Here is a 16804-nt window from a genome sequence, read left to right as displayed (position 1 = left end):
TTTCGATGAGGCTCTCTTGTTCAGATATTGGTAACTGGACTGGAGGCAGGGCATGAAAGGGTTAACGAATCCAGTTGCTTGTGTCGTCCATTTTGGGAAAGTACCTTGTCGTGGAAATTTCCTGTATTTACCAAATCATGAGAGCAAACCACACACAAGTCAGAGTTATCATAAAGTCCATCTTTAATTATATGAGCTCCATCACAACCCTGTGACTCTCAGATCAATTCAGTGTCTATAAATGAATTCTCTGAGAGTCCTTACACATTTCAACTGAGATCCTTTATAGCAAAGACACACATAGCCAGACAGCATTGGCCATAATTTATCGTTCAGCTTTGTCTCCTAAACTATGTTCTTTTCTCAAACTCAGAACCATAAAACAAATCCTCATATCATAACAGGCATATATCAAATCCACCCCTCCTTGACAAGATCACAGAGACACATTGACTGGCACACAGACATTGTGGAGCCAAGAGATACACGCTTGACCTCTCCCCTCTCTGCGGCCCAAGTAACTTAGTCCTGACAGAGAACAGATGACTGCAAATGGCCACAGTATTATACAAAAATTAACATTCTGATTAGAAGTAACTTACACACATATAATGAATATAAAACATCTTACCTATGTTACCAACTAATTCTGATTATTCCCCAACAACCTGCATAACTGCGCACCCAGATCACTCAGGTGCTTCAATATATCACATTTGACATTGTTCCTTTGCACACAAAAATCATACAATGATGGAAAGACCTGTGTGTGATAGACCATTCATGTGAGAAACTCATCATTGTGCAAGTGGTCAGACAAGTGAAAATGATGGTCAGTAAAGAAAACTTTAAGATCGTCTCTCAATTCAAAAAAGGTGTCAATACTTTGCCCCTTGATAACCAGTGCACTTCTGTATGTTGTAAAAGCGTTACATGGTCGCTGCCCATATCATTGCATAGAGCAGAAAATACACAGTTCAGGGGCCTTGCTTTAACAAAGTTAACCATTTTCACTGTAGTGTCCAAAACGTCTTTCAAGCTGCCAGGCATTCCCTTGGAAACAAGAGCCTCTCGGTGGATGTGTACCCAAGTGGAGTCGGGAGCAACTGCTTGCACGCTCGCTACCACTCCACTATGTCTCCCTGTCATGGCTTTTGTGCCATCCGTACAGATACCAACACATCTTGACCACTAAAGTCCATTTGATGTCACAAAGTTGTCCAGTACTTTAAAAATATCCTCTTCTGTTGTCTTGGTTTCCAGTGGTTTGCAGAAGAGGATGTCTTCCTTAATTGACCCCCTATAAACATAACAGACATATACCAGGAGCTGTGCCAGGCCCGCCACATCTGTTGACTCATCCAGCTGTAAAGCATAGAATTCACTGGCTTGTATGCGAAGCAGTAATTGTTTCAAAACATCTCCTGCCATGTCACTGATGCGTCGTGAAACAGTGTTGTTTGATGAAGGAATTGTCTGTATAGTTTTTTTGGCCTTTTCCTCCAGCATTGTCCCAGCCATATCCACGGCAGCATGAATAATTAAGTCCTCCACAATAGTATGGGGCTTGCCTGTCCTAGCCACTCGGTAGCTCACCATATAAGATGCTTCTAGACCCTTCTTATTAATGGTATCTGTTGCTTTTAAACGTGTCTTACTACTCGAAAGTCATCTTTATTCTTGCTCAAAAAACTCCTGTGGCTTATTTTTCAAATTGGCATGTTTCGTTTCTAAATGTCTGCGCAAAGAGTGAAGGTTTCACCCACAAGAGAGTAACGGTTAATGTGATTGTATGTTAATTATTTGACGAGGCTACCTGTATTTGACATTGTGTTGCTATTTCGCTGAACACTACATGGTTTCATTCCATTTTTGGGAGTGAAACGAGGCGACTCAGGTGAGAAAGAAAATTCACCCAAATGTACAGCCCCATTAGAAAATATAAATGTACTGTTTGAATATTTTTTTATTTTCTATGTGGATCACATTTTTATTTGGCGTACCCCCGACGGAATACCTGAGTTGGGCAAACTCTGTGAGATGTCAGTTTGAAGTTGGCATAAACGTTCCAAGACAACTATCAAAAGCGATGAAATCGAATAAAATGTTATTGGTCCCATACACATATTTAGCAGATGTTACTGCAGGTGTCACGAAATGCTTGTTATTCTGGCTCCAACAGTGCAGCAATATCTAACAATACACAACAATACACACAAATCTAAAAGTAAAATAATGGAATTAAGAAATATATAAATATTACGACGAGCAATGTCCGAGTGGCATTGACTAAAATGCAGTAGAATAGCATACAGTATATAGATATGAGTAAATCAGTATGTAAACATTATTAAAGTGACTAGTGTTCCATTATTAAAGTGACCAGTGATTCCATGTCTATGTACAGTATACATGGTAGCAGCCTCTAAAGTGCAAGGATGAGTAACCGGGTGGTAGCCGGCTAGTGATGGCTATTTAACAGTCACATGGCCTTGAGATAGAAGCTGTTTTTCAGATAGGGAGTTCTACTCCGCATCACATATGTTATGTAAGTCTCATCCATTCTCAGTGGTGAAAATACCCTTAAAAGATCAGTTTAAGAAGGCTCTTAGAAAGCTCTTAGTCAGAACCATAGCAGTGCTTAGCAAAGACCTCTCTACCACACATAACTGCACTCAAGACTTGGGTAAGCCTGGGTAATTCAAAACATTTGAGATACCTGCATAATCAAAATGTACTGGATCATTTGATTTGATTTGACAGATGTGAGGATTTATCTTGATATTCATCACTTGGTATTCCTTGAATTCCTGTGTATGTGTTCACATCCCTGCAGTGGCATGTTTATTGTGATGCCTCTCACACACATGTGTGAGGAATAAATAAACTGGAGGAATAGAGGGACAGAAAGAGATGACTGGCAGAAAATGTAACTTTGTGATAGTATGGGAATGCATATATATGTGGACATTTCTGTGTTTTGGTCTGTCTGTCTGTCTGTCTGTCTGTCTGTCTGTCTGTCTGTCTGTCTGTCTGTCTGTCTGTCTGTCTGTCTGTCTGTCTGTCTGTCTCTGTCTGTCTGTGTCTGTCTGTCTGTGTCTGTCTGTCTGTGTCTGTCTGTGTGTCTGTCTGTCTGTCTGTCTGTCTGTCTGTCTGTCTGTCTGTCTGTCTGTCTGTCTGTCTGTCTGTCTGTCTGTCTGTCTGTCTGTCTGTCTGTGTGTCTGTCTGTCTGTCTGTGTGTGTGTATGTACGTGGTGTATGTACGTGGTGTATGTTGGCAGTAGTGGTGAGTTGCTGAGCTGTGGCAGCAATGCCCTTGTGGAGGGAATGCTCACCCCATGGGATCTGTGAGAAACGGGAGTCATGACAGCTTCTGTAATGAAGCAGACTGATAGGCCACTACACACACACACACACACACACACACACATACAAACACAACTCTGGTAATTTCTTAAGATTGAGAGAAAGAGAGATTGAGAGAGAGAGATTGAGAGAGAAAGAGACTATGGACAGAGAGTGAGGTGTGCAGAGATAGAGAGATAGCCCACTGCCTATAGGAAAAGGAATAACAGCAGCAATGGCTGGGCTCCTGGTAGATTAGTCTGTGTGTGAGTGGATGTGCGTGTGTCTGTGTCTGCGCACATGCACGTGTGTGTGTGTCTGGTTTGTGTGTGTGTGTTTGTGTTACTGCGTTTGTGGTATGGATTAAAATTGTCTCCCTGCTGCTCATCGATTGTGAAATCCTGGACAGGCCTGGAAAGAGACAGAGAGAAAGAGAGGGGACGGGAGAGAGAGCATACCGATATATGTGTGAGCACCAGTCAGAGATGAAGGGAAGGAGAGAGGGAGCTATGGAGAGGTAAGCACTGGAGAGATAGAGGAAGAGGGGAACATTCCAAAGCTTGTGGCTGACTGTGTGTCCAGGAAACATGAAGCGCAGAATGCGTGTAGAACAGCCAAAGTGTGAACGCTATCTTACACTTCTGCAGAGAGGGGAAGGGAATGGTTGATGTTCAGTATGGTAGGCTACATGCCGTAGAAATAGGACAGAAATAGAATGGAGATATTAGGTACATGGAAAAGACTGGGTCTAATATCTAGATTGACAGGAGAAAGGTCTTAAAATAGATTTTATCAGGACTGACCGATGGGATGTATGACAAACTGTAATAGACTGCTGATTAGCCCTGTGTGTGTGTGTGTGTGAGTGTGTGTGTGCGTGACAGATTGAGAGGTCTTTATTAGCGGCCCTAGCTCTCCCCCCTGTCTGCGGCTCATTTATATGACATCATGAGGTATCACGCCTCCCCGTCAGGGGGCCTCCTACTATCCAATTTAGTCAGGCTGCACTGAGGACGCCCGTGGGCAGCCCCAGGAGCCGCAGAGAGCTGCAAAACTCTCTCTCACACACACACACACCACACACACATACACACAGAGATGTCAGGAGCCATCAGGCAGAGCAGGAAGACTTTATTATCTTGCTGTCCACTCCTTATCGGCCATGACAGGTTCATCCACCGGCCGCCCCATGATGCGATCGATACCACTGACAGGACTGTGTGTGTGTGTGTGGGGGAGGGGGTGATTGTGAAGAGTGGAGGTGATGAACTCGCAAAGCACAAACTATGATTTTCCCAAGTGTCAAAAACCCACGAACCCCCCACAGTCATTATCATCACACATGCTATTTGTATCTTTCTCATACATCTTTCTTTCTCTTTTCAAAAAAAAAACCTGTGCACACACACACACACACACACACACAGAGAGAGAGAGAGAGAGACCCCCCCCCCCATCGGTCTGAAGCAGGTGCAGTTGTTACCTGAAACAGTGTGTGATTGATGGGACAGTAGAGATTAATCCTGCCAAAACACAGGTCTAACACACACGTGCACACACACACACACACACACACACACACACACACACACACACACACACACACACACACACACACACACACACACACACACACACACACACACACACACACACACACACACACAGACTAGCAGAGAGAGAGAGAGAAAACGAAGGGGATAGAGACCTGAGAGAGAGGGAACATGGCGTGACCTTCCATTGTTGATAACGTATAGCTTCCTGAATATTGTCAATACCAGTGTACAGTACAAACAGTGTTTTCAATCAATCATCAGGCCTGTTATATAGACCGTATAGAGCATGAAAGTGTCTCTGAAATGGGCTTGGATCGTGAGAGCTTTAAGGCTGAGATTAGTTTATCTATATCTAAAGAATACACACACACACACACACACACACACACACACACACACATAGAAACTGGATATCAGAGTCACACATTACACCTTCTACCGCATTGATATTAGACCTGTGCAATTAATGTTATCGTTGTCACCATGCCCACACAGAGATTAGTTTATCCATATCTATAGAATAGAGAATGCCAAGAGTGTGCAAAGCTGTCATCAAGGCAAAGGGTGGCCATTTTGAAGAATCTAAAATCTAAAATATATTTTAATTTGTTCAACACTTTTTTGGTTACTACATGATTCCGTACATGTTATTTCATAGTTTTATTTATTCACTATTATTCTACAATGTAGAAAATAGTCAAATTAAGAAAAACCCTTGAACGAGTACTGTAGGTGCGTCCAATGTTTTGGACTGGTACTGTATGCTTCATCACAATTCTGTCTCGGAAATCTACGGACAGTTCCTTGGACTTCATGTTATAGTTTCTGATCTGACATGCAGTCAACTGTGGGACTGATATAGACAGGTATGTTTCTTCCTAAATCAGTTTGAACAATTGAATTGGTCACAGGTGGACTCCAATGAAGTTGTAGTGACATCTCAAGGATGATCAAAGGAAAGTGGATCCACCTGAACTCAGTTTGAAGTGTCGTAGCAAAGGGGGTGTGAATACTTATGTAAATTGGATATTTAATTTTCAATACATTTCACTTAGTCATTATGGGGTATTGTGTTTAGATGGGTGAAAAAACCCCGATTGAATCCATTTTGAATTCAGGATGTAACAAAAACTTGTGGAATAAATCAAGGAATACTTTCCGAAAGAATACTTTCCTTCTCTCTCTTTCATCATCTCTCTATCTTTCTCTCCCTTTCCTTCTCTCTCTTTCCTTCTCTCTCTTTCCTTCTCTCTCTTTCATCATCTCTCTATCTTTCTCTCCCTTTCTCACTTTCTCTCCCCCTCCCTCCCTCATTTTCCTGTTCTCTCTCTCCCTCTCCCGCTCATTCTCTTTCATTCTTTCCCTCACTATTTCTCTCGCTGTCAGTCTGTCTCTCTGTGTCTTTCTATCCCTCTCTCTTTAACTGGCTTAAACGGTTATTCCATACTACACACTAATCTGAAATGAAATCTCTCTAAGAGCAGAGAGTATGTTTCTCTGTGGTTTCTATCCTCTGTGATGGAGCCTATGTATTTCTGCAGACTCAAATAAAATACCTTTTATTTGCCACATACTTCATAAACAACAGGCGCAGACTAACTGTGAAATGTTTACTTACAGGCCCTTCCCAACAATGCAGAGAGAAAGAACATGGAGAAATAATAGAAAAGTAAAACATGTAATAATAAATACACAATGAGTAACGATAACTTGGCAACATACACAGGGTACCAGTCGATGTGCAGTGGTACGAGGTAATTGAAGTAGATATGTACAGTACATATAACTAGGAATAACAAATAGTAGCAGCAGCGTATGTGACGACTCAAAAAAGGCTGTGGAAGCTTTGATGACACTGAGCAGGATTCTGACTGTTAGGGCTGGTCTTTGGGTGACAAGTGTACTAAACGTGACTCTACTTCTGACTCATCCGCTACGAGGGGATTGGGAATGTACAGTCTTTAGGATGTACTCACACCCCTTGACTCTTTCCACATGTTGTTGTGTTACAGCCTGAATTTAAAATCAATTACATTTAGATTTGTTTGTCACTGGCCTACATACAATACCCCATAATGTCAAAGTGGAAATCTGTTGTTCAAATTTTTTACAAATGAATTTGAAATGAAAAGCTGAAATGTCTGGAGTCAATAAGTATTCAACCCCTTTGTTATGGCATGCCTAAATAAGTTCAAGAGTAAAACAATTGTTAACAAGTCACATAAGTATAAGTTGTATGGAGTCTCTGTGTGCAATGATAGTGTTTAACGTGATTTTGAATGACTACCGTACCTCATCTTATACAATAATCTGTAAGGTCCCTCGGTCAGGCAGTGAACTTCAAACACAAATCCAACCACAAAGATCGGAGGTTTTCTAATGCCTATAGGTAGAACAATAAAAAACAGACATTGAAAATCCCTTTAAGCATGGTGAAGTTATTAATTACACTTTGGATGGTGTATCAATACACCCAAAAACTACAAATATACTGGCGTCCTTCATAACTCAGTTGCCAGAGAGGATGGAAACCGCTCAGGGATTTCACCATGAGGCCAATAGTGACTTTAAAACACTTACAGAGTTTAAGGTCTGTGATAGGATAAAACTGAGGAAGGATCAACATCACTGTCGTTGCTCCACAATACTAACTTAATGAACAGAGTGAAAAGAAGGAAGCCTGTAGAGAATACAAGTATTCCAAAACATGCATCCTTGCAACAAACAACTAAAGTAATGCTTTTTGTCCTGAATACAAAGTGTTATGTTTGGAGCAAATCCAATACAACACATCACTGAGTATCATTCTCTAAGCACAGGCAAAATCCCAGAGGAAGACCTGGTTCATTCTGCTTTCCACCAAACATTGGGAGATCAATTCACCTTTCAGCAGGACAATAACCTAAAACACAAGGCCAAATGTACACTGGAGTTTCTTACCAAGAAGAGAGTGAATGTTCCTGAGTGGCCGAGTTACAGTTTTGACTTAAATCTACTTGAAAATCTACATTTACATTTAAGTCATTTAGCAGACGCTCTTATCCAGAGCGACTTACAAATTGGTGCGTTCACCTTAAGACATCCAGTGGAACAGCCACTTTACAATAGTGCATCTAAATCTTTTAAGGGGGGTGAGAAGGATTACTCTATGGCAAGACCTGAAAATGGTTGTCTAGCAATAATCAATAACCAATTTGACAGAGCTTTTTTTAAATATAATGGGCAAATGTTGCACAATTCAGGAGTGGGTGTGAATACTTACGTAAATTAGATATTTCTGTATTTCTATTTCAATAAATTAGCAAACATTTCTAAAAACATGTTTTGAGGCTATAGGTCAAGAGGTAAGAATACTTTCTGAAGGCACTGGTAGGTGCTCATCGTCCTTCTGACAATCTGTAGTTATTCACTCTCACACTATTCACTTCCTGTAATCCTTTTCTCTCACTATGTGTAGGTACTCACTCACTCTCACTGGGTAGGTACTCACTCGCTCTCACTGTGTAGGTACTCACTCACTCTCACTGTGTATGTACTCACTCGCTCTCACTGTGTAGGTACTCACTCGCTCTCACTGTGTAGGTACTCACTCGCTCTCACTGTGTAGGTACTCACTCGCTCTCACTGTGTAGGTACTCACTCACTCACTCACTGTGTAGGTACTCACTCACTCTCACTGTGTAGGTACTCACTCGCTCTCACTGTGTAGGTACTCACTCGCTCTCACTGTGTAGGTACTCACTCACTCTCACTGTGTAGGTACTCACTCGCTCTCACTGTGTAGGTGATCAGTCTCTTTAGACTGGGTCCTCACTCTTTCTGACAATCTGTGTAGGTATTTTCTCTCTCTCTCTCTCTCTCTCTCTCTCTCTCTCTCTCTCTCTCTCTCTCTCTCTCTCTCTTTCTTTCTTTCTCTCTCGCTCTCCTTGGTGCATACTGTACTTTGTATCTATACCAGTACTGCTGTTCTGCCAGGCAGATGGACAGATAATGTTTCTCAGTATTAGATCTCATCACAGTGCCTTTGTGTTGCGTTTGTTACTGCTCATCTCCTCCTCTCAGTCACTTAGACAGCACAAGCCTAGCTCTTTGTGCTTAAAGGGATTATTTCACTTAAATGGAAATGCTAAATGACTTGGAATAAAACAAAGGCATGAAAGAATACAATCCAAGGCAGAAAAAGAAGAAGGATGAATCAGAGATATTATGATTATAGATCAGAAGTGTAATAATTCCTTCAAAATATCGCCTGTGGTTCTATGTGGTTTTACATGTACTGTATGTCTGTGTCTCTGGTGCACCCGGCTTAATCTTTATTAAACACAAGCACATGTTGATGTTGTTGTGTAATATAGATACAATGTTAGTGTCAACAAAAGTAATTCAGTGAGCTGACAGTGTGTGTGTGTGTGTGTGTGTGTGTGTGTGTGTGTGTGTGTGTGTGTGTGTGTGTGTGTGTGTGTGTGTGTGTGTGTGTGTGTGTGTGTGTGAGAGAGAGAATGGGACAAGTGTGTTGTCTGTGGCTGCCACAGCTGATGTATCCTGATGGGAAATTGTCTGGGTTGGCAGGCAGGAAATGTTCTCTCTCTCTCTCGCTCAAAAACCCAGCACCACCTCGTCTCTGTGGCCGTTTATACATGTTTTGTCGTGGCGATAGTAATCTCATCTCCCTGTTACTAAGGCAAACAAACAGTCCATGGAAAACTCAGTAGAGCTGACAGCAGCCAGTCTCTTTAACCCTTTATCCTACTGTCACAACATATTGCCTTCTCATTTATCCCATACGGCTCATAATCTATTCACATCACTGGCTCTCAAAGTGCCACAAACGTGACAAGGAACCGCCCCAGGTGTGTCTGATTCATTATGTGAAAACACCCTTCTGCTCGAAGTTCTCTCCTGCAGAAATATACATTCCCCAAGTAAAGAAGAGTGTGAAAGAAGATGTTAATGGGAAGGAGGGATAATGAGAGATAGAGAGGTCCTAGATCGGCTAATTAGAGCAGGGCTTCATGAGTTCAAGGACAATTTTAATTTAGCAGATAAGATGGGGGGGGTGAAAGGGGTGAGACGGGTGAGACTTCCAAGATCTTAATTACTGCATTGATTTCTCTGTGGTGCTGCCTCGGGGGAGGAGGGGTGAGGAGGGAGGTGGTGGATCTCTTTGGGAAGCCCAGTCTTCTTAGTTGGAGCCAAGTTCATTTGACTCCGGCCAAAAGCTCTGCCCAGGTCAACTCTTTCCCTTTCAATTACTCAGACACTCACATAATGCATTCAGCTCAGGAGGAACCCGCTAAGCCCCAGGGATGGACACACACGCATGCACACTCTCTCTCTTTCTCTCCCTCACTCTCTCTCCCTCTCTCTCTCTCTCTCTTTTTATTCTCTATACTCTCTAGATTCTCAAACTGTTACATGAAAATAATCATTTTTGCTAACCGTTGAAGAATTCTACCAAATAGGACAAAAACTACCTCCCAACCTCATTGTCAATTACTCTGTTTGACCTGGGTTCTACATCTACATCTCTTGAATGTTTTGAAGTAGGAACAGGCCTACATTTGAATGCGGACTTGGAATAGTACTTTGTCTGTAGCACTGTGTGTGTCCGTGGTTGTGTATGTGTTTAGTAGCAGCAGTGTGGGGCAGTCCCGGTCTTCATGTGCTGAAATAGCAGTGGGCTGGATTTGGACCAATGCTGCAGTGGTATATATGTTATCTGGAGGCAACCTTAAAGGCCCACTGCAGTCAAAAACATGATTTGCCTGTGTTTTATATGTATATATTTCCACATTATGAGGTTAGAATAATGCTGTGAAATTGCAAAAATTATGATAATACCTTTTTAATATAGGAACTGTGTGAAAAGACTGCCTGACATTTCAGCATGTTTTGGTGGGATGGAGTTTTGGCCTGCCTGGTGACATAACCAGGTAATAAATTAGATAATAAACCAATAAGAATGAGTTCCAAATCTCTCTGCCAATGACATCTAATTTTCAGTTTTCCTCTCCTCACTTAGACCACTCCCAGACAGTCCTAGCAAAATTCTTGCTTGAGAAATGGCTCTTTGCTAAGAACCTATTTGTGTTTATTTTTTGCCATTTTAAATTAAAAACAATCACAGTAAGATACTTAATTGTTACCAGTCTACTATTCCTGGTCACAGCTGGATAGAGGCAGGCAACACGCGCACGAATACCAGGGGTTATGAGTTAATTGGCAGCAGAAAGCCTATACACCCCTACCTAGGTGTCATTACAGTAATCTACAGGTGTATGGAAGAAGACCTCTCTGTTATGACTTGTAGCTACTGCTTGTATTCCCTCTAGACAGCTAGGCTAATCATAACACATTTATCAAATTTGTATATTTAACTAGGTAAGTCAGTTAAGAACAAATTCTTATTCACAACGACAGCCTATCCCAGCCAAATCTGTACAACGCTGGACCAATTGTGCACCGCCCTACAGGACTCCCAATCACGGCCGGATGTGATTCCGCCTAGATTCGAATCAGGGACTATAGTGTCGCCTCTTGCACTGAGATGCAGTGCCTTAGACCGCTACGTCACTCGGCAGCCCATAACAGTCATTACATACAGTGGGGAGAACAAGTGATACACCGCCGATTTTGCAGGTTTTCCTACTTACAAAGCATGTAGAGGTCTGTAATTTTTATCATTTGTACACTTCAACTTCAAAAAATCCAGAAAATCACATTATATGATTTTTAAGTAATTCATTTGCATTTTATTGCATGACATAAGTATTTGATCACCTACCAACCAGTAAGAATTCCGTCTCTCACAGATCTGTTAGTTTTTCTTTAAGAAGCCCTCCTGTTCTCCACTCATTACCTGTATTAACTGCATCTGTTTGAACTCGTTACCTGTATAAAAGACACCTGTCCACACACTCAATCAAACAGACTCCAATATTTCCACAATGGCCAAGACTAGAGAGCTGTGTAAGGACATCAGGGATAAAATTGTAGACCTGCACAAGGTTGGGATGGGCTACAGGACAATAGGCAAGCAGCTTGGTGAGAAGGCAACAACTGTTGGCGCAATTATTAGAAAATGGAAGAAGTTCAAGATGACGGTCAATCACCCTCGGTCTGGGGCTCCATGCAAGATCTCACCTCGTGGGGCATCAATGATCATGAGGAAGGTGAGGGATCAGCCCAGAACTACACGGCAGGACCTGGTCAATGACCTGAAGAGAGCTGAGACCACAGCTGGGACCACAGCATAACACACTACGCCGTCATGGATTAAAATCCTGCAGTGCACGCAAGGTCCCCCTGCTCAAGCCAGCGCATGTCCAGGCCCGTCTGAAGTTTCCAATGACCATCTGGATGATCCAGGGGAGGAATGGGAGAAGGTCATGTGGTCTGATGAGACAAAAATAGAGCTTTTTGGTCTAAACTCCACTTGCCGTGTTTGGAGGAAGAAGAAGGATGAGTACAACCCCAAGAACACCATCCCAACTGTGAAGCATGGAAGTGGAAACATCATTCTTTGGGGATGCTTTTCTGCAAAGGGGACAGGACGACTGCACCGTATTGAGGGGAGGATGGATGGGGCCATGTATCGCGAGATCTTGGCCAACAACCTCCTTCCCTCAGTAAGAGCATTGAAGATGGGTCGTGGCTGGGTCTTCCAGCATGACAACGACCCGAAACACACAGCCATGGCAACTAAGGAGTGGCTCCGTAAGAAGCATCTCAAGGTCCTGGAGTGGCCTAGCCTGTCTCCAGACCTGAACCCAATAGAACATCTTTGGATGGAGCTGAAAGTCCGTATTGCCCAGCGACAGCCCCGAAACCTGAAGGATCTGGAGAAGGTCTGTATGGAGGAGTGGGCCAAAATCCCTGCTGCATTGTGCGCAAACCTGGTCAAGAACTACAGGAAACGTATGATCTCTGTAATTGCAAACAAAGGTTTCTGTACCAAATATTAAGTTCTGCTTTTCTGATGTATCAAATACTTATGTCATGCAATAAAATGCAAATGAATTACTTAAACATCATACAATGTGATTTTCTGGATTGTTTTTCTAATAAAATGTAGACCTCTACATGCTTTGTAAGTAGGAAAACCTGCAAAATCGGCAGTGTATCACATACTTGTTCTCCCCACTGTATAACGCATACATTATACTGAGAGAAAGCATTGATGCATTGTTGCAGATATACAGTGGAACATCCTGCTTTTAGAGAGTGAATGTTGTTGTGTATCAAACACAGTGACATACCGCTCGTTACGGAAATAGTCACTTAGACCTGATATGCAATTGAAATGCCCGTTGTATAGATGTCTGTCTCCATATTACAACACAAACAACACTGTCACAGACACAATGTGTTTCTGACTGATGCTATTACTGGGAGCTGTGGATGTAAGCATAACCATGCTGTTACTGTAGCAGATCTGCCTGACTGACATGGCTGTTCATCCTATGATGCTACTCAGCCTGCACTGTTTTACACACGTTTTCTGGAATAAGTCATGAATATATTTTTTTCAGAGAAAAACAAGTTTCAATCTAAATATATTTGAGTAACTACTTACACAGAAAATGGAGTGTGGGTATTCTCTACATGAGATTGAACAGGACTGTTTCCCTCTCCCTTCTTGTCGAACTTTTTTCTTAACCCCTCACCCCTCTCTCTCCCTCCTGCATCTTCCTCTCCTCTTCCTGCAGTGGGACTCCATCAATGAGATGGATGAGTATTTCAGCCCCATCCACACCTACCAGGTGTGTAACGTGATGAGTCCCAGTCAGAACAACTGGCTGAGGACAGGCTGGATCGCTCGTGACGGAGCCAGGAGGATCTACATTGAGGTCAAGTTCACCCTCCGGGACTGTAACAGCATGCCTGGAGTACTGGGAACCTGCAAGGTACAAGATGGAGGGGGGAAAGAGTAAGACAGGTGACAGAGGGGGAGAAGATTTAGACAAGGGTTCACCAACTTTTTAAATATTTTTTATTGTTGGACATGAAGATTGTAAAAAACACCAGAATATCAGCACCAAGTGATTTTAATGTTGGAAATACTGTATGTTCCAAAGTATTCCCTCACATAATAGAGAGATCTACACTGAGTATACAAAACATTAAGAACACCTGCTCTTTCCGTGACATAGACTGTCCAGATGAATCCCTTATTTATGTAACCTATTAAATCCACTTCCATCAGTGCAGATCAGTAGTTCCCAAACATTTTATAGTCCCGTACTCCTTCAAGCATTCAACCCCCAGCTGCGTACCCCCTCTAGCACCAGGGTCAGCTCAATCTCAAATGTTGTTTTTTACCATCATTGTAAGCCTGCCACACACAAGCTAAACGATACATTTATTAAACATAAGAATGAGTGTGAGTTTTTGTCACAACACGGCTCGTGGGAAGTGACAAAGAGCTCTTATAGGACAAGGGCACAAATAATAATATAATAATAATCAATCATTTTGCTCTTTATTTAGCCATCTTACATAAAAAAACGTATTTGTTAATCAAAAATTGTGAATAACTCACCACAGGTTAATGAGAAGGGTGTGCTTGAAAGGATGCACATTACTCTGCAATGTTGGGTTGTATTGGAGAGAGTCTGCCTAAAATAATTTTCCACACACAGTCTGTGCCTGTATGTAGTTGTTATGCTAGTGAGGGCCGAGAATCCACTCTCACATAGGTATGTGGTTGCAAAGGGCATCAGTGTCTTAACAGCGCAATTTGCCAAGGCAAGAAACTATGAACGCAGCGCTATCCAGAAATCTAGCAGTGGCTTCTGATTAAATTCCATTTTCACAAAACCGCTTGTTGAAATTTTGATGAGGTCCTCTTGTTCAGATATCGGTTAGTGGACTGGAGGCAGGGCAGGGAAGGGATAACGAATCCAGTTGTTTGTGTCGTCCACTTCGGGAAAGTACCTGCGTAATTGCGCACCCAGGATCACTCAGGTGCTTCAATATATCTATATCCCTTTTGACATTGTCCGTAAGCTTGAGTTAATTTGCACACCAAAAATCATACAATGATGGAAAGACCTGTGTGTTGTCCTTGTTAATGCAGACAGAAAAGAGCTCCAACTTCTTAATCATAGCCTCAATTTTGTCCCACACATTGAATATAGTTGCGGAGAGTCCCTGTAATCATAGATTCAGATCATTCAGGTGAGAAAAAACATCACCCAGATAAACCAGTCGTGTGAGAAACTCATCATCATGCAAGCAGTCAGACAAGTGAAAATGATGGTCAGTTAAGAAAACTTTAAGCTCGTCTATCAATTTTAAAAAACGTTGCTGCCAATATCATTGCATAGTGCAGAAAATACACAAGAGTTCAGGGGCCTTGCTTTGACAAAGTTAACCAGTTTCACTGTAGTGTCCAAAACGTATTTCAAGCTGTCAGGCATTCCCTTGGCAGCAAGAGCCTCTCGGTGGATGTGTGTACCCAAGAGGCGTCGGGAGCAGCTGCTTGCACGCGCGTTACCACTCCACTATGTTCCCTGTCATGACTTTTGTGCCATCAGTACAGATACCAACACATCTTGACCACTAAAGTCCATTTGATGTCACAAAGCTGTCCAGTACCTTGGTTTCCAGTGGTTTGCAGAAGAGGATGTCTTCCTTAATTGACCCCCTATAAACATAACAGACATATACCAGGAGCTGTGCCAGGCCCGCCACATCTGTTGACTCATCCAGCTGTAAAGCATAGAATTCACTGGCTTGTATGCGAAGCAGTAATTGTTTCAAAACATCTCCTGCCATGTCACTGATGCGTCGTGAAACAGTGTTGTTTGATGAAGGAATTGTCTGTATAGTTTTTTGGCCTTTTCCTCCAGCATTGCCCCAGCTATATCTACGGCAGCATGAATAATTAAGTCCTCCACAATAGTATGGGGCTTACCTGTCCTAGCCACTCGGTAGCTCACCATATAAGTTGCTTCTAGCCCCTTCTTATTAATGGTATCTGTTGCTTTTCTTTTCTACATGTCTTACTACTCGAAAGTCGTCTTTATTCTTGCTCAAAATACTCCCGTGGCTTATTTTTCAAATTGGCATGTTTCGTTTCGTTTGAGTGTTTGTTGTTATTTCGCTGAATACTACATGGTTTTAATTATATTGTTTGTTGGCAGTGAAACGAGGCGACTCAGGCGAGAAAAAAAAACAAATGTATAGCTCTGTTGGAAAATATAAATGTACTGTTTGAAAACGTGAAGAATAATGTAAAAAAAAATATTTGACGTACCCCCGATGGCATTGCGCGTACCCCCAACGGCATTGCGCGTACCCCCAACGGCATTGCGCGTACCCCTGGTGTAGATGAAAAGGAGGAGGTCAAATAAAGATTTTTAACACTTGAGACAACTGAGACATGTGCTGTTCAGAGGGTAAATGGGCAAGAGAAAATATTTCATTGCTTTTGAACGGGGTATGGTAGTAGGTGCCAGGCTCACCGGTTTGAGTGTGTCAAGAACTGCAACGTTGCTGGGGTTTCCCGTGTCTCTACAAATTCCTGTGCAGTCAACAAATTATTTGTAGTTATAAACTGGGTGGTTCGAACCCTGAATGCTGATTGTCTGAAAGCTGTGGTATATCAGACCGTATTCCACAGGTATGAAAAAACAAATGTTCTAATTAAGTTGGTAACCAGTTTATAATAGCAATAAGGCACCTTGGGGGTTTGTGGTGTATGGCCAATATAACACAGCTAAGGGCTGTATCCAGGCACTCCATGTTGCATTGTTCATATGAACAACCCTTAGCTGTGGTATATTGGCCATATAACACACCCCCTCAGGCCTTGTTGCTTAATTACAGTGGGGAGAACAAGTATTTGATACACTGCTGATTTTGCAGGTTTTCCTACTTACAAAGCATGCAGAGGTCTG

General features: G+C 42.3%; 1 protein-coding gene across 2 annotated transcripts in view; it reads left to right on the top strand.

Annotated features, from left to right (window-relative positions):
* epha8 (eph receptor A8) overlaps positions 1-16804 on the top strand; it is a 157404-nt gene that overhangs the window by 90965 nt on the left and 49635 nt on the right. For both annotated transcript variants that reach the window (XM_065001851.1, XM_029683393.2), the window contains exon 3: positions 13610-13807. In XM_065001851.1, coding sequence (XP_064857923.1) covers positions 13628-13807 — 180 coding nt within the window. In that variant the 5' untranslated portion in view covers positions 13610-13627. The remainder of the gene's footprint in view (positions 1-13609; positions 13808-16804) is intronic.

Source organism: Oncorhynchus nerka, linkage group LG15, assembly GCF_034236695.1.
Source record: "Oncorhynchus nerka isolate Pitt River linkage group LG15, Oner_Uvic_2.0, whole genome shotgun sequence".
In the NCBI taxonomy this organism is placed as follows: Eukaryota; Metazoa; Chordata; class Actinopteri; order Salmoniformes; family Salmonidae; genus Oncorhynchus; species Oncorhynchus nerka.
This window is presented reverse-complemented; position numbering and strand designations above follow the sequence as displayed.